We start from the raw sequence: 19,673 nt of genomic DNA on the forward strand, positions 1-19,673 counted from the left end.
TACTACATTTCCTCTGGAATCATAGCATAATGACTAGCTTTGTGACTTCATAGCTAAAGAGAACTGCCAGGTATGGAAACTTTCTCTTCCAATGCAAATCTATAACATTTCTGCACCTTTCAGTCTTAGAAAGTCACCTAGAGCACTGAGAAGTTAATTGATTTGCTCAGGGTCATATAACCACAGGCCACATTTTGATTCCTAAAATCATATATCTAGGAGAAGGGGGGGAAAAAACCCACATATACAACCTGTGGTCTGTTTGGTTTTTTTCTTTATTCATTCAAATTGCCATTTCAGGGTCAAGAAGCAACCAAGCAAAACTTCACAGTCTTGAAGTATCATTAACAGGCAAAAGATTAAAATTGCATTGTCCCCATATGCATACACAATAGATTAATTTTAGTTCCTTTAATTAAAATGCTCAGTAAACATATATTTTCCCATCTTACAAGAAATGCATTAACAAGCTCAGATTTATATAGCTGGTCACATGGGAAACAAACAACATTTTATCCTGGACTTTAACTCTCGCAACATACAGCTTACAATACCAAGCTGTTCCTATGCACCTTTGCAATAGCATTTACTACATGAATTAATATGGAGTAGACCCCATTCATAAATACCACCAAATAACTTCTATTATCTGGGCTCAATTGATTTTTTAAAAGCCAGAATTATTCCTAAAGTTCAGGATTGTAAATAACATGTAGAGTATTGCATTTCAGCTCAGACTGCTGAGATCATGTTAATTTTTTCTGCATCTTTCATGCAGGAAAAGTGAACGGGATATAACAGAATGAAATCAATCAAGAGTTCTTTTTTTTCTATCTAAGAATCTATGTTTAAGTGATACTGATTAATATTCAAATGATTGCAGGAAAAAATAAATCAAAGTTAAATATTTTGCACAAAATCTAAAATAGACTCCACATTACATCATACTAAGTTAACATGTAATAGATTAAAAGCAGCAAATCAGGAGAAGCCTTCCTTTAAAAATTTAAAGTTTCTGACATCATTTTCCACCATTCCATCAATTCCTCTTTTTCTTCTTCTTTTCTTTCAGACAATGACTCCAATTCAAAATCAACCTATAGGAGGAAGGGAAAAAAAAGAGTGACTTTATTTTCTTAGCAAACCAAGAAGCAATAGCAATCTTAGAGAATAGGGCCCAATATGGGGCAGCTAGGTGGTGCAGTGGATAGAGCATTGGCCCTGAAGTTAGGAGGACCTGAGTTCAAATCCGGCCTCAGACCAAACACTTGACACTTACTAGCTGTGTGACCTTGGGCAAGTCACTTTAACCCCAGTTGCCTTAAAAAAAGAGAAAGAGAGAGAGAATGGGGCCCAATAAAGTCCTCCGAATAGATAGAGCACTAAGTGTTGTTGACTGACTAGGCCATATTTTAAGGGGGAAAAAAAATCAATCATTAACAAATGTCCTTGGGAATAATTCTTTCCCCTCATCTGCTATTTATAGCTCTATTGCTGCATAATGGCTTTATAGGATTATCAAAAGATAGAAGATGTTATCTAGGATCTTTTGTACCCAAAATTTCAAGAGACTTTATTTTGGATCCTCTGACAGGCTCTGGCATCTTTCTTGTATTTTCCCTGATTTTTCTCCCAGCTCACAACTTAAAATTGTCATTATGCTTTTTTTCTGCTGTTAAAAATATAGCTTAGAGGGGGCAGCTAGGTGGCGCAGTGGATAGAGCATCAGCCTTGGATTCAGGAGGACCTGAGTTCAAATCCAGCCTCAGACATATAACACTTACCAGCTGTGTGACCCTGGGCAAGTCACTTAACCCCATTGCCTATCCTAAAAAAAATTTTTTTTAATAAAATAAAATAAAAAATATAGTTTAGAATCATAGACTTAGAACAGAAGGACCCTTCTCACAGAATCAGAGCATGAGAATTGGAAGGGGACACAGAAGCCATCTAGTTCAACTCTCATTTGATGGTCATACGGGAAATAAATGGCAGACCTGGAATTTTCATCCAGATTAGGTTAGAAATCTAACTTCTTGGGGCAGCTAGGTGGCGCAGTGGATAGAGCACTGGCCCTGAAGTTAGGAGGACCTGAGTTCAAATCCGGCCTCAGACCAAACACTTGACACTTACTAGCTGTGTGACCTTGGGCAAGTCACTTTAACCCCAGTTGCCTTAAAAAAAGAGAAAGAGAGAGAGAATGGGGCCCAATAAAGTCCTCCGAATAGATAGAGCACTAAGTGTTGTTGACTGACTAGGCCATATTTTAAAGGGGAAAAAAAATCAATCATTAACAAATGTCCTTGGGAATAATTCTTTCCCCTCATCTGCTATTTATAGCTCTATTGCTGCATAATGGCTTTATAGGATTATCAAAAGATAGAAGATGTTATCTAGGATCTTTTGTACCCAAAATTTCAAGAGACTTTATTTTGGATCCTCTGACAGGCTCTGGCATCTTTCTTGTATTTTCCCTGATTTTTCTCCCAGCTCACAACTTAAAATTGTCATTATGCTTTTTTTCTGCTGTTAAAAATATAGCTTAGAGGGGGCAGCTAGGTGGCGCAGTGGATAGAGCATCGGCCTTGGATTCAGGAGGACCTGAGTTCAAATCCAGCCTCAGACATATAACACTTACCAGCTGTGTGACCCTGGGCAAGTCACTTAACCCCATTGCCTATCCTAAAAAAAAAATTTTTTTAATAAAATAAAATAAAATAAAAAATATAGTTTAGAATCATAGACTTAGAACAGAAGGACCCTTCTCACAGAATCAGAGCATGAGAATTGGAAGGGGATGCAGAAGCCATCTAGTTCAACTCTCATTTGATGGTCATACGGGAAATAAATGGCAGACCTGGAATTTTCATCCAGATTAGGTTAGAAATCTAACCTCTTGGGGCAGCTAGGTGGCGCAGTGGATAGAGCACTGGCCCTGAAGTCAGGAGGACCTGAGTTCAAATCCGGCCTCAGACCAAACACTTGACACTTACTAGCTGTGTGACCCTGGGCAAGTCACTTAACCCCAATTGCCTAAAAAGAAAAAAAAAAAGAAAAAAAGAAAAAGAAAGAAATCTAACCTCTTACCATTGTACCATGCTTCCTAACAAATCTTAAGAGAAGTGCCTGAGGCTCTGAAAGACTCTAACTTGTCCATAGACACAAAAGTAGTAAGTATTAGAAGCAAAATTTGAGTTCATGTCTTCCTGACTTCCTGTCTGTCCACCACATTGCCTTGCCTCTCATTCTAAAATACACTCAAGATTTATATATATATATGTATATATACACATATATATACATGTATATATATACATACACACACACACACACACACATAACTCAAGTCATGTTGGAAAACTCAAGCCACATGTTTCATAAATAACTTATATATTCATATATAGACTTCTATGCATACAAATGAATAAAACAGGCCCCCTCATTGTTGGAGTGACTAATTTTCACACTGATTCTGCTGGTCTGCTGGTCAATCATATCCTTAGGCATGCACTGCACAAGTCAGCTACTGCCACAACAGGCCCAATAAGACAAATGTTACTGCTGTCCTCTTTGCCTCTTACCCTTCCCCAAGATATAAAAGGGTTCTTTCCTCTGTAAGGAATAAATACTTGCACCTCATTATTTCCACACACAGTATCTCTTGGGAGCACCCAGCACTGGGCCTATATGTAATAAGTGTTCAATAAATGTCAAATGATTGATAGCCAAAAAAGTCTCCATTTCTTCCAAAACCAACAGAGGATGACAGAGCTTCTCCTCTTGAAAGTAGTTAAATAAGCCAGCAATTACTTACCCCCACAGCAGGACTATAGGGAACTGCCACTTTTTTAGTTATTGCTAGATAACCTGGAGCTGAAGCTGTGAGTCTGTAGTTTCCAGGTACAAGCAGTCTCCAGTAATCACCATCCTTTGCTGTGTAGACAAACAGACCATCAAATCACAAGGTGTTTATGTGAAGCTGCTAATTATGCCAGCTAAGGGGTGCCAGCTTCACTGCCACTTAACTTTTTTCACTACTATCTATTTTAAAGTTAATTTATACGGGTATCAATAAAACTTCAAGGAAGAGACTAGGAAAATTCATTCTATTTACGGATTCGAACATTCAACTCAGAGACACTGGCAAAGTGGACAGCTTTGTGGTCAGGAAGATGGATTCAGATTATCCTTCTGACACACATTAGCTATGTGACCATGAGCAAGTCCCTTAATTTCTAAATATCCTTGGGAAACTCTGAAATTATAAATTACAGATGAATTGCCCATGTGCCTCAATAGAGATGAGTCTTCCTCTGCAGGAATTCTTCCCTATTGATGAAATCATAGGTCAAGACCAAAAAATTATGTTAAACCAACACTGGGAAGATACTCATGGATTAATACACAGGCCACAAATATCACAAGAGATATCAAATCCTTTCAGCAGCAGAGTCAGGATTTCTATGATTTGAAAAAAAAATAGAGAGTCTTGCCAAAAGTCAGAGGCTAAAACTCCAATGGCTTTTGTGGGACAGTGAAGTGTGACAAGGCAAAGGTCTATAGTGAAGGGAGTTGGGGGAAACGCAGAAGTGGTAACAGGAAACTTGAATAATAAGCCAACAGCTATGGTCAGTTAATCAGAAAAATACAGAAATTTTGTATCTTACTTCTATCTTCTCCATATCCCTCCTTGGACTAAAGTTTATCAATGGCAAAATTGGGTTTTTGTTTTGATTTGTTTAGAAACAGAATCAGTTCTTAAATCCTGAATCTTAGTTTCAGCTTTCATTCTCCTGCCTGACTTCTTGCCTGCCTTTTCAGGAATTATTAGCATGCCCACTCAAGACTGGGAAGGGGAAGGAAATTGAAAATCAAGTCATTTTTTTCTTTGTTCCAAGCGCCATGAAGAATCTATAAACATTATGTTCCCAGGCCTTCTACAGAAGTCAATCATCCCTGGTTTACAGACCTCCTCTGAACACACTGATTCTGAGGAAAGAGCGCCATCTACTGCCACACCCAAATTCTAGCAAAGCAGCTATTCCAGGTCAGATTCAACTTCTCCAAGGTGGGAGAGGCTAGAAAACTCCCTAGGAAACTAGCCTCCCTCAAATGCCTAATTAAGGGGTCTGAGCAATCCAGCTGCTTTTCTTAGAATGTGTTTTATGATTACATTAATAAGCAATTATGCTTTGTGTGAAAGGTTGCTAAGGCAAAATAAAACAAACAAAAAACTTCCAGAGGGGCAAAAACCACCCACCAGTAGTGATATCATGGTCAATTCCTTCCACAGAGATTGTGGCGTTGGCAATTGGTTTACCCTGAAGATCTCGAACAAATCCTTTAACCCCTCTATGAATCTGTGAAGATCAAGAACCAAAAATGCATTATCAGAAATTATCTGAAAAGATGTAACATAGACTTTTCTTTTAGGGGTCAGCAAAACACAGTTAACTCATCCAGAATTTTTTTTAATCAGAAAACTAAAGCAGGAAACTAGGATTGTTTTTTAACATACCCTCTACTTTCATAAGAAAGGGAAAGCTAACAGGTCAAACAATGGGTTTAAAGTAAGGGTTCTTTAGGATCAGGCATTTCAGGATCCTGAAGACCCATAGCCTCCTCCCAAACCTTCTCTCCCTTCAAGCCCTAACTCTCATCACCACCTTCCTCTCTCAGCAAATAACATTACTTCTTACTTTACTTAGAAAACTTGGGACCATCCATTGGACCATCCATTATGAGTTCCTTCCTCTCCTCCTTACCATCTTAAAACTATTTTTGCCTTTCTTTGTATCCCCAGTATTTCCCACAGTACTTGGCATATACTGATTGCTTAATAAATAATCCCTCATGGGGGCAGCTAGGTGGTACAGTGGATAGACCACCAGCCCTGGAGTCAGGAGGACCTGAGTTCAAATCTGGCCTCTGACACATAACACAACACTAGCTGTGTGACATTGGGCAAATCACTTAACCCCAATTGCCCTCACAAAAAAAAAATAATGATGCCTCACTAGTTGACCTCTCTCTAGTTTCACTAACCTTCTACTCTGGCCCAGTCACAAAGAGTGAAGCTGTTCTTGCCAAGACTACTCCATTAGTACCTTAATCCCATCCCTTCCAGCTTCCTTTCAGAATTTATCCCATTGGTCATGACTCTCCTTCCTCATTTTCAATTTTTCCCTATAACTGGCTCCTTCCCCTCTCCCTATAAACATACTCAGGTCTTTGCATGAAAAAAAAAATCTCCTAACCTTAATAGGTTACTGATATCACTACTACCTGTGATCATCCTATATTTTGCCTACCCCTTAATAACCTAAGCTTAATAACTACAAGAAAGTCTACTCTCGCTGTCTCCACTTCTTCCTCATTCATGCGCTCTTCATTCACTTGTAACTTGGCTTCTGAGACAACCACTCTAGTGAAATTACCCTAAGAGCTTTAAAAATATTGTATCATTTTAGTCTCACAATCACCTTGGGAGGTAGATGCTATTCTTATCCCCATTTTACAGATAAGGAAACTGAGGCATAGAGAAGTTAAGTGTCTTGCCCAAAGTCTTATGGCCCAAAAGTTTAGAGACTAATGGAGGTCTCTGGGTAGGAAACAGGCCCTGTGCCTTGTGGTAGATGCATGGGGCAGACATGCCAAAGACCAAGGTGGGTCATTTAAGAGGATTTAATTTTCTGAAATAATTTCTGATGAAGGGGATATTACTTGAACAAATTCTACTTATCTCTTTCAACAGCTCAAACAGTATGTACCATTTCATTTGTAACAAGTGAAGTCATTCTATACTTCAGAAGACATATAATAGGGAGACATAGATTAAACCCCCACCCCCCAAAAATGTTTGCCCACCTCAGAGCACCATTCTGAAACAAACAGGGCACACAATAAATTTTTTAAAAAACAAACTAGGCCTGGGCCAGCAAAACACAATGCTTTCTCAGAACTGGAGGACCAGCACCTTACACTTCCTAAAGGCACCAGATCTCTTGATTCACTAGCTAACTTTACCTGCTCAAGGTAATTCATCAGTGAGTTTTTGTTATCCTCCCAATAGCTCTTCAAAGTCTCCTCTGGAGGGAACTTGTCGCAGCTGAGTTCCACTGTGATCTCAAAACAGTTGCTGCTGAGGTAATTGAAGTCCTGCATGCCTGTCAAAAAGCCAGAGAGAGAAACTGCAATTTTAGGCTGAAATGCTGCAGAAAGGATTCTGCTGTATTCAATGGCAAGGAGGGCATGGAAAATTTGCAAGAAGGGCCAGGGAGGCTGCTAGAAGGAATTACAAGGATCCTAAAGTGCATAGCTCAATTCTTTCCTCAGTCTGAGTCTCTTTCATAAAAGAACGTTAGTCATTTTAAAAAGAAGCATTATTTTCCTAGACTTTTACATAATCATTTAGTACATGATTTTTTATTGTTGTTCAGATGTTTTCTTTATGTCTGATCCTTCATGACCCTATTTGGGGTTTTCTTGGCAAAGGTACTGGAGTGGTTTACCATTTCCCTTTCCAGCTCATTTTACAGATGATAAAATCGAGGGAAACAAAGTTAAATGACTCGTCCAGGGTCACATAGCTAATAAGTGTCTGGCCATATTTGAACTCATGAAGATGAGTCTTTCTGACTCTAGGCCCAGCATCTATCCACCGAAATGGAGAGACATTAGTGTGTATTCTGAGAGTCCTAAAGAAATCTCTTAGAGATTCCTCATAATCTCCATGGTTCTTTTGACTTATGAGAATATTGGTTATTAGAGAATATATATTGAAATATATAGAGAAAGTGGAGTGGTAGCATCTAAATGGTAGAAGTAGCTGAGTATATGTATAACTTATGAAAACTGTATAATAATAGTCCATTTAATAATATTTTATATTTAATAATAGTCCATTTTACAATATTTTGTAATTTATAAAGGACTTGCCTTAGAAAATGTGAACTAGGGGCAGCTGGGTGGCACAGTGAATAGAGCACTGGCCCTGGACTCGGGAGGACCTGAGTTCAAATCTGGCCTCAGGCTCAAAACACTTACCAGCTGTGTGACCCTGGACAAGTCACTTAACCCCATCACCTAGCCGAAGAAGAAGAAGAGAGAGAGAAAGAAAGAAAGAAAGAAAGAAAGAAAGAAAGAAAGAAAGACAGACAGACAGACAGAAAGAAAGAAAGAAAGAAAGAAAGAAAGAAAGAAAGAAAGAAAGAAAGAAGAAAGAAAGAAAGAAAGAAAGAAAGAAAGAAAGAGAACATGTGAACTGGGTAGTATAAATGTTACTCCCTCCACTGGGAAGAAAGAAAAAAGAGAAAAACAAAACCCCTGTAACAAATAAGCATAGTTAAGCCAAACAAATTCTCACATTGGTCATATTTAAAAATGTGTACCTCATTCAGAAAATTTAGTCCATCACATCTCTGTCAGGAGGTGGGGAGCATAGGGAGCTAGGAAATAGAGGGGGGAAATGCTTGTTGATATTTAAAAAGCAAATTTTTAAAAAGTTATCATCCCCAGAGAACTTACATGACTTACCCAAGACACAGAAAGTAACAGAGTCAAATTGGATCCAACTCTTCTGACCCTATATCCAGGCCTATCGCAGCGATATGATATATCTCTGATAGTACAAGTATCTTCATTTTACAGATGATCAGGATGGTAAAGTAACTTTGCCGATGGTGACAAAACTAAGTAACTGAACTTCAATCCAAGTATCAGTGCTTTTTCGACTCTACTTCAAGTGCTTCAAGAAGGATTTGGGGAAACATAAGGGAGAATCTGAAACTTTATTTTGTCTTTATACTTCCACACTGGAATGGATTTTCTAACAGAAACAGGGGTCTCATTCAGCCAAACAGTAATCTTATATTGAGTGATAACAGATACTAGATAACTGTGTAGGTAGAAGATCCCAATAGCAACTAGAATAATTTCAAATTGAGTCTGATTTACTGATTTTTTTGGAGAGTTTTAAAGAACTAGTTTTCTGAATTTGGGGATTAACTATTCTCTAAGATGAATGTCTTCACTCAGTTCTTAATATTCTCTGAGCTTCTCCCTGGAACAAAGGCCCATATTCCTTTTAACACCAATATTCCTCAAGTGACATGTGGCTTCAAGTAATGCAACACTAATGTCTCTGACGAAGTGAAGTTGGAGATCCCCCAAAGGACAAGGAGATACACATAATGGGAAGGATGCAAAACATTACCAGCAGAAGTGGTGTAAAACAATGGTGTCAAACTCAAATAGAAACTGGGCCGTATATGAGGAGTCCCTTGAGCCTCATACTAACTTAGAAAACAACACATTAACATTATCTATTTTAAATCATATTTTCATTCATTTTGTTAAATATTTCCCAATTGCATTTTATTTCCCAGTTACATTTTAATCTGGTTGGGACTCACTCAGGAATGTGGTGGGTGCAACTGGCTAGTGGCCATGTTTGACGCCTCTGGTGTAAAAGAAGTCATCAAAGAAATACATGATCAAAAAAATACAACATATAGGGAGAGCAAGAGATAACTAGAAGACAACTTAGCTCTTCCTTTGGTACCTTCATGATGTCAAGGAAATGCAAGGAGGGCTATTAGCCCATTTGGTAGACTCCATTGTTATGGGGAGTCATGGATATGAACTGCACAGGATTGGCAAGGATGGGTGCATGCTATCTTCATTACTGGAAGAAATAATCACACCCTTTTCATCACATGTTCTTTGGAGAATTAGCATATGATATTATCAATATAATATAGTGTTCTAATTCTATAGACAACACACTATTTTTGCAGATAAGGACTTTTCAGAACTTGATAGTTTCATAAAAATTATAGAGTCCTTATTTGAAACTAAAATATACATACTAACAATCAAATATAGGACCACATCAGACTTAGTCTCTTTCCTAATGATATTCCTGTAGCACACATACTGATTTATACTAAGGATCCGAAAAGTTCACCTAATTCTCTTAAAAATAAAAATAGAGACCAGGTGAAATCCAATCACTTCCAGATGGGTTAAAAAAAAAGTAGCTAACCATGTGCAGACTCAACCCGCAAATGATCAATACAGTAGTAAAGAAGTGGATGAAAAGTATTAAGAAAAATGGCAAAACTGATTATCTGCATTTTTCCCAACCTTGAAAGCTCATCACCACACACAGACAGGGTAAGGATTGTTTTGGTGAAGCAATGTGAGAACTGGGAATTCAGACCCTCGGTCATCAATCAGACAATACACATTTATTAAGCACCTACTACATGCCAGGCACTGGGCTAAGGAAATGTCAACAGCTAGCTCCATCTACTGACGGAGACGAACTTCAAAGAAATTTGTACAAGACAAAGGGCTACAAGAAGAAGACTGTTGAAACCCAAAGGCTCACAGAAAAAGAGCTGGGACTAATGCAGAGATTGGCAGGGGAAATCTGGATATTTACTTTGAAGGTATTCAGGGTGGGACCAAAGCAGTAAAAGTATAATTATCTTAACTTTTTGATTTATTGACTGGTGAGGGACACACTGAAAGACTGAGCAGGAATATCATTTAGCCACTGCAAATGTTGTCTCTTTCTAAATCACTGATGTAATAATCCTACTTTTGGTGAAAGTAAAAATGCTACAGAAACTTCCCTTCTGATGCTTATCATAAAGAAAATAAGCAATCTATTTTTGCCTGTTTTGCACCTGTGTGGCACAGTGCCTGGCACATAGTAAGCACATAATAAATACTCATAGACTTTGCTTACCCTCTAATCACATACTGACTATGAATATTTAAGGCTATTTCCCATTCTGAATGTCAGTAGTACTAGGTTTTTCAGTTACTCTGTTTGCTAGGTAACATTGGTTAAGTTCTTCAAAGAAAAATGGTCCTTTCAACTTGGGCTCAGATATCATTTCTTCTGTCTCTGACTCCCCAAAACTTTCTCTGATGTAAATTTCCCTATGAAATCAGTAGGCCTTGTACAAGAGAAGGTATAAAAATTGAATAACACTTCTTTTAAAAGTCTTAGGCCTATACTTAAATTTTTCTACTACATATTTATTTGGAGTATTATCTTTATTTTCTTTTCACTTACTATAAATCTCAAGAGTGTTGGACAATAATGAGCTTTCCCCTCAAGTTCTCTCTGGCTGCCCTTGTTTGCCCTGTTGTTTTGGGACAAAGCTGGTGTTCTTTCTCATTTCTGGGCCCATCTCTGCTTTGAACTGTACAGACACTGAAGCAAGAAAGAGAGCAGAGCAAAGACAAAACCAGGAGAGAAAAAGTTCTTCTGTAGTTGAAAGAACCTGGCCATGAGAACTGGGTAGCTATGATTTGAAGAGGAAAAAAGGATGAGTGAAGGAAAAATTAGGGAAGGATGAGAATAGAAAATGGAAAAAGATGAGAAGAGAAGAAAGTCTGTTTCTATGGGTAGAAAGCTCAGGAAGTCAGTGGTTTGACACTATGAAATGTTCCAAACACAGCAGTGAGTAATAGTGAATCCAAAAGACTGATAATGAAACCTGCCTCATAGGTCTGACTGACAGATAATGAATTAAAGATGCGCAATGGGATGCCCATTCTCAGACACAGCTAATATGTTGATTTCTTTTGCAAGGCAATATATATTTGTTGCAAGAAAGGCTTCTACTCAAGGGTTAAAATGGATTAATGGTGACAAATATGCAAAAAATACATTTTTTAAAAATGCACAAAAAATTTCTGAAAGGGACAAAATGGGTAGCAGTTTTGTTGTTACCATGTTAAAATATATATATTTATAGGTACATAGAGGTTTTTTTTTTTAACAAATTGTACATAACAAAAGTTCACAATGTGGGGCAAGGTGGCACAGTGGCTTGGCCCCTGGAGTCAGGAGGACCTAAATTCAAATCAGGTCTCAGACATTTGACATTTACTAGCTATGTGACTCTGGGCTCACTTAACCCCAATTGCCTAGCCAAAAACAAACAAACAAACAAACAAACAAACAAATGAATGAATGAATGAATGAATGAATGAATGAACAAACAATAAATAGATAGATAGATAAATGAATGAGTGAATGAATAAACAAATAAATAAATAAGTAAACAAACAAAAAAGTTCACAATGTCTGAGATAAGCTTATCTTTTGTAATTTGGATTCTGAAATATTTGTGTTTGTTGATAATTAAATTCAAAATAAAAAAAGAAAATGTTTTTTAAATGTTCCCACCCTATTCTGAGGAGCCAATCCTGCTCTGTTCTGAGATTTGTATTTGGAATCATCTACAAACACAAAATGTTTCTAGTAAAAAAAAAATTATATGATACTATAAAACATACTTTGGACAACTTGCTTATCCTCAGGTTTTCAATTACTCACTATCAAAGTGAATTGCTTACAGTACCACATACGGATGAATTAATAAGAAGGGAAAGGTGGTGTCTGTTGATCTGCCAACCAATAAGTCTGGATGATAAGTGTGTGGTACATATCAAATTTCTTAAATTAAGAATTCATGATTGACTTTGCTTATGGCAACCAATAAATTAATTGTAGTGAGTATATATTTTTTAAATAACAACTGCAGAAAATACTGGAGGGGGGAGAAGGGAAAAGTGTTTTCAATTCAATTCAACTAACAGTTATTTCATGCCTATTATCCAAAAACTTCAGAAGGGAGAGACCACTTTCAGTGGGAGGATCAGAAAACGCTTTCTGCAGGAAGTAGAAGCTCCTGAGGTAAGCCTTGAAAGAAGAGAAAGATTCTGACAGTAAGAAATGAGGAGGGAATGTATCCCCGGTGTGGGGGGTAACCTGAATGCAAAGAGGCAGACGAGAGCAATGAAGATTCAGAATCCCTAGTAGCCTAGTTTGGCTGAAATATAGAATACATGAAAGGGAGCTTTGTGAAATAAGACTAGGTTGGAGTAATGCCTTAAAAGGGCCTTAAATGCTAGTTAAGGAGTTTGCAGTTTCTGTTAGAGACAATAGGGAGTTACTATAGGTTTTTAAGCAGGTAAGTAACCTAGTTAGTCAAATACATCCAAAAGGTGTAGGTTTAGGTGGATTAGAAAGAGAATCTATTAGAAGGCAAGGAGAATTTTGGCTAAGAAACAAAAAAGTACATCAACAGAATAGAGTACATGTACAATTTACAGCAGCAAATAAACATAAAAACCTTGTATTTGACAAGTATAAAGATTTAAGATTTTGAGATAAGAACTCATTATTTAGTAAAAACTCTTGAGAAAACTGAAAACAGCATGACAGAACTGGAGGTGGACCAATATCTCACACCATTTACCAAGATTAGGTCAAAATGGATACATGACCTAGATTTAAAGAGGGATTTTACAAGAAAATTAGGACATGGAACATATTACTTATCAGACTTATAGATAGGTGAGCAACTTATGAATAAACAAGAGATAGAGAACAAAATTAGGCATAAAATGGATAATTTTGATTACATTAAATTTAAAAGGGGTTGTACAAATGAAACAAATATAGCCAAGATTAGAAGGAAAGAAGAAAATTGGGGGGGGGGTTCTATATTTAATCAGATAAAGGTCTCATATCTAAAATTTATGTTCCCTTCATGATGAAAACTGCAACCCATCCATGTCTGCCCATCATATTCATAATTCAATTATGTTTCACTGTGATATGAGCATAAACCTGGGCTTTCAAAGGTAATGCCAGAGGAACATAAACTGTGGCAGGCTCTACCATGGTGAAAAGGTTTTGAGCATTGTCCTGACAAGAGACAGAGTAAGTTTCCTAAAGAACAGCCTCAGTGAGTACACAGAAGTTCATCACCATTACTCATTACTTGGTGATGAATTTTTTGGCCAAGGCAACCCTGTCAGATAGTTCCAATAGTAGATTTCCCTAAGATATCATTCAAATCATTTAATATGCCCATGAGAAAGCTGCAATAGGTTTCAGGGATTGTGCTTTTGTATCCCAACTGGGTCTCAGAAAGGTGCTATCTTAGAAAATGAGAGGAAAAAAAATCTTTTTTTCAAACTCCTATAATTTCAACTTTAATCTCCACTGGAAGAGGAGAATCATGGCCTAGCTAGTGGGTTCTATACCACTTTCAGAAAAGGAGCTTCAGAAAGTTCCAGACAGGGAAGAGGGAAAACTATACATATGTATGTATGTATGTATGTATATGTATATGTATATGTATATGTATATGTATATGTATATGTATATGTATATGTATATGTATATGTATATGTATATGTATATGTATATGTATATGTATATGTATATGTATGCATATGTGTATGCATATGCATATGTGTATGTGTATGTGTATATGTACCAGCTTTCCTGGAAGTAAGGGCTCCCTCTCTTGCTTTCAGCCATTGTGCCTTGGGTTTCCATGAGAAATGCTGGTACCCAGGGAAAAAAGAGAATGGAGTGGGGCTATATAAGTTATGGCCAAAATTCAGAGGTACCCAATATAATTCTACTATCAACATCTTTCATTATTTCATGGTTTTGTATACGTAAAAATACAAAATCATACCCCATAGATACAGTGAAAGCATAATTAAAACTTCCCTAACTTAGTAAGAAGATACTTGGCATTCACCAAAATCAGTATTACAGAGGTCTACCATGTATTAAAAGGGGCAGTTTCATTTACAACACTGTTTGTTTATAATATTGTTTGATTTTTCTCCAACACACATATCTAGCTCTTCAGTTGTACATCTTTGGTCACCACCCAATACCAGTGCAAAATATACCTAGATTCATTCATTTGTTATTCAGATCTTTGGGTTTTGTTCAAAAAACTGATACATATATATGTCCCTGGGGGTGGTCCCCAAGACATTTTCATGGGGTCCATGAGGTCAAAATTACTTTCATTATAATACTTAAGACATTTTAATTTATTATATAGTAAATATCAATAAACAAAAGCTCTTGGGCATGAGGCTTTCAATGACTTTTAAAAGTGTAGAGTCCTGAGACCAAAAATTTTGAGAAGTGCTGGTCTACAGGTTAAGTTTATTTCTTAATGATTTTAAAGAATTTAAAACTTGTTCAGTTTAAACCATTTCAAACATAACTAATTTTCACTCAGACGTATCTCATCTAAAGCTTACTTAACAAGTGTTAGGGAATTATTTGACTCTCAAAGATCTTAAGTGATGTGCTTAGGGTCACACATCTACTTAGTGTCAGAGACAGGATTTAAACTCGGTCCTTTCTTGCCCTAAATCCCAGCACTACACACTGTACTGTTTCTCAACCAATTCACTATGGAATGCTAAGTGCAAACTCACCTCCTGGTACACTATACCAAGCACCACCATTGGTTGTTCCATCTACAAAGCTGCTGTCATCATCATTTTTCCTACAGGGTGGCCGGTTAGGGTCAGACATGGCTGGATTAAAGGAAGAGTAGCCCCGAGCCAAGCTCTGGAAAGTAGCATCATCAGGACAAGGGCTGTATTCATGAGCACTACCTGGAAAACAAATCCATTCAGGTTAGGCAAAATAAAATATTTCCCATTTCTTTAGTGCTGCAAAGTAGTAAGTGGGTATCAGACTAAAATAGAGACAGATCCCTGCAGGCCACATACTGACTTAGAAAAACATTATCTATGTTGTATTATATTTTTATTTTGTTAAACTTGTAATATTTATTTGTTTTATGTGTAAATTATTTTGTATTTTATATTTGTAAATTATTAAGTAAACTGATTTTATTATATTTGTAAAATTTCTTAATTATATTTTCATCTGGTTTGTGCCACCTGTCCGATTTTGACACCTCTGTTTCAAAGTATACAAAGCACTTTCCTCCAACATATCCAGAGAGGTAAGTGATATATTGCCATCCTTATTTCATGAATAAGGAAACCAAGGCACAAAGAAATAAACTGGCTTGCCTAAGGTCAATAGTTGGTAAGTCACAGAGGGATTTACTCAAACTTGGGACCAAGTACACTTTATACTTTTCCATACTGTCTTTCAAGATAGGTAGATACAAGTAAACACAGAATGTTTTATATTACCTGGTAAAGCAGTTGTTCTCAGTGGTTTACTTCTTGCTAAGGCAAAATACAAAGATATGAACCTTAAAGTATTAAACAAAAAATGGCCACCTCATCTCTCCCAGGATGGAAGTGCAAACTCTGCTCACAAGTCTGATTCCACAGCTGATTAGCAAAAGGAGTTTTACTTTGTTCTGTTTCTCATATAGACCCATTTCTTCTGGTTTCTCAGTTTCTGACCTGGGAAAGCAAGTTGCTTTCCTTAGGCGACCTGGTGACCTCTGCGCATAAGGTCAGATATCCAATTGGCATAGCCCTTAGAACTCCCTAGCACAAGAGATCCATTATCCTCAGTCTTCCCAGTAGCTGAATCTATAGGCATGAGCCATCACACCCTGCTGGGCCAGGCACTTTCTACAATGATCACTCTTTGTTTTGCAGCTAGCTGTCTTTACAAAGGTCCTTAAAAATCAATACATACCAGGGAATGTCCTCAAGCAGCAAAAAATTAATCTGAAAAGATCAATTTGACTAAGGTCCATTTTGCCTACTACCTAACCGAAATGCATATTTAACACCCCTAAAGACAAGTTTCAATTTCCAGAAGGGTATTTGATACAGCCTACCTAGGATCAAACCTCTAGAGTCATTTTTGGGTATTTCATAAAAGTTGACCTGAATCCTAGGTTATCTCCAGATCCATTCTACCAACAGGTCAGCCAACCTATGCCTTCTAGGACCTACAAGGGACCTTTATTTCTTCATTTTGGTTTAACCCCTCTCTTTATATCTCAGTTTCTCCTGATCCCAAGATTTATGTAAGCTTCCCTTAAAATGAAAACATATAAAAAGACTAGTAGCTTTAAGAGTTCTGTTCCTTGAGGTACAGAATTCTAACATGTTTAATGAAAGCAAAAGTTTGTCTTGTTGCTTTTAGCAGTTCTGCCTGAAGGCCTGCCAAGTCACGACTACAATAGAATATTCAATTACCCTAACTAAAGGAGGAGGGAAGCAAACATTATGGGCACCATCTGTATTTTGGTGCAGAAATGATATAAGAAAAAAACACAAATAAAAAGAAGTTTTCATCCCCTCTGCACCTGAAGCTGACCCACTCCCTAGTGTGCATTAACTGTTCATGACCCAAGACATGGATAAATAACAAGAAAGGTGTCCTGGTCATATCAGACAACACATAGAACAGATAATTAAGAACTACCCCTTCAGCACAAAAATTCATTTCTCTCTTCTCTTTTTATAGATGAGCAACCAGTTTCCCAAGGAAGTAATGTGTTCTGGATAATGAATAAAAAGTGTTGGTTTTATTCACTTTCTTCCTGGGGCATCTCTTGAAAGAAATCAGGCTTCTGAAATACTCTGGCTAGCTAAGAAATCTTTATATGCAGCTGTATGACCACTTTCAAATGATCACTTAAGTATAACACATGGGCTGTTAACCTTTTGTGAGCCAAGGCAGTCTGGTGAAGCCTCCTGGACTCCTCAAAATGATGTTTTAAAAAGCAAAAAAAAAAAAAAAGTAAGATGTACAGGACTATAAAGGACCCAAAAGATTAGTGAGATGAAGGATGTCATTTTTTTCCATCTAAGTTCACACCAACAAAGGATTCCCTGAAATCTATCCCTGGACTATCTATCCATATATACAGGCTATACTAATGGGTTTTTACCTGAGATCCACAGACCAGGGAGCCCAAGGAAAGATTTCAGGAGATCTTAAATATATACATATTTACATACATATACGTGCATATATGTTTATATATGCATGTTTGTGTTCTGATACACCAAACCACCCCCAAGCCTAAAATAGTCCCCCATCTCCTTTCCTTTAAATCTCAAATCAGATACAAATTACCTGACAGCTTCCCATGAAGGGTCTTATTCTCCACATTAAAGCCTTTTCTCCCTCTGAAATTTGTTATATAACTTTGCCTGGCTCTCTCCTTCATTCTTCTCACAAACTCCCTGGTATCATGGTTATTTGTATATATGTCTTTCTCCTCCTGCCCTATTAGACTATAAGTTCCTTGAGGGGAGAGGTCTGTGTCTATATCAAGCTTTGTATCTCCAACCAAGGCACAAAGTCTTACACAAAATAGTAATAACTTAATTTTTATTGAATTGAATAGCGAATTCCATCTTGAACATAACATTCCACATTCCATTCTACTTTCTTGGTGTTTCCAAAGGCTAGAAGAAATGTAGGTACTGTAAGACATACAAATTCTATCTTTCCAATCAAATAAGTTTTGATGGAGAGAATCATGGATTTCAAGGAAGAAGGGACTTCAGAGCTCACCTCATCCAACTCTTCTTCACTTTACAGCTAAAATGAGGTCTAGAAAGGCTAAGTAATTTGTTAAAGATCAAGTGGGTAGCAGAGTTTCCTATGGATCCAGTCACATAAAAGAAGGAATACAAAAAGAATACAAAAATTAAGCTTATGCAGTGACAAACTATATAAGACTAAGACTCATGAAGTAACTTGAGAACAATTATGAACAACATATACAATATTAGAGCTTGTGGAAGAATTGTGGGTAATTTGAGCTCTTAAACAAAAAGTAATTATCCCCAACAATCCTGGGAACATGTAGACAGTTTTTTGATCCACAGGCCTAATGAGAGAAGTCAAAGGAACACCTACCACTTCGAGTCTCATCATATGGATAATTTGCAACCAGATCTCCTCCATGAAGGTTGGCTGAAAGCACGAAGGGGATATCCATAATCCAGTGAATGACAGCCTTAGTCTCTGGAGCAAGCTGGGAGAAAACCAAGAATTACAGTAATTACGCACCCAAGAGGCACTGGCCCAGTCCCTCCAACTCCACATTATGGAGAGGAGACAAAGAAGCCAGCAGATTAAGTATGTAGCGACAAAAAGAAAAGCACAGAGAAAAGATCATCATACGAAAATTAATAAGCCTGTAAATGCCTGTGTTTGTTTTGCTTAAAAGATATATCCCACACACATTATTTTCCTACTTTGTCATTCTCATTTTAATAAGAAACAGAGTTCCAGAAGTTTGATCTCCCTTTTGAGAACTGTTTTGCTGAGTGGACAGCTCCCAGTCCTTCCACACATTCCAGAGATCAGGAAAATCACTTACATACTTTTTGGTTCAAGATTTTTTGTGGCCCTTACATTCTTATTTTTTAGGCATCTAAGTGGAAGATGAGCAGAAAAATAAGCATTAAATCTACCTAAAAGGAACTTTTCTGTAAGGTGGTTCAATACTATTCAATTAGTATGTGGGAAACTTCAATTTCGTCTTTCAGTCATCAGTTTTCCCTGTTTACCTTGGGTTGACTGTTCTAAATTTTCAAAATACATACCAAACCAGAAGCTTTCATGTATTCACACATCAAATCACATCTTTTATAAAACTGAATGCAAAAAAAAAATTTCATTTTTGAAATTTGAGTCTAATTTTTTGAATCTTGCTGATGTACTTGGTTGTAACCTTGTTAAGAAGTTATTCTTACAGAATAACTATGTTAACTGTTAAAATAACAAATGTGCCTCTGCAAAGTATAGTGAGCATATACAACTGTAACAGTAAAAAAAAAAAATTTACACAAAAGATTGAACCCAGAGGCAACAGCTTGATGCTTTTATATGGTGATTTTTAATCAGCAGGAGCCAG

At 37.1% G+C, this 19,673-nt stretch overlaps 1 protein-coding gene across 1 annotated transcript in view; it reads right to left on the minus strand.

The window, feature by feature from the left end:
• Window positions 1-257: 257 nt before the first annotated feature.
• Window positions 258-19,673, minus strand: part of CPE (carboxypeptidase E) — a 128,223-nt gene continuing 108,807 nt past the window's right edge. The window contains exons 4-9 of the mRNA XM_078148136.1: window positions 18,667-18,788; window positions 15,289-15,467; window positions 7,027-7,166; window positions 5,261-5,360; window positions 3,815-3,933; window positions 258-1,097 (exon numbers count right to left, since the gene is read on the minus strand). Coding sequence (XP_078004262.1) covers window positions 999-1,097; window positions 3,815-3,933; window positions 5,261-5,360; window positions 7,027-7,166; window positions 15,289-15,467; window positions 18,667-18,788 — 759 coding nt within the window. The 3' untranslated portion in view covers window positions 258-998. The remainder of the gene's footprint in view (window positions 1,098-3,814; window positions 3,934-5,260; window positions 5,361-7,026; window positions 7,167-15,288; window positions 15,468-18,666; window positions 18,789-19,673) is intronic.

The sequence above is a fragment of the Phascolarctos cinereus genome, unplaced genomic scaffold (genome assembly GCF_003287225.1).
Source record: "Phascolarctos cinereus isolate Bilbo 61053 unplaced genomic scaffold, phaCin_HiC Scaffold_9;HRSCAF=440, whole genome shotgun sequence".
NCBI lineage: Eukaryota > Metazoa > Chordata > Mammalia > Diprotodontia > Phascolarctidae > Phascolarctos > Phascolarctos cinereus.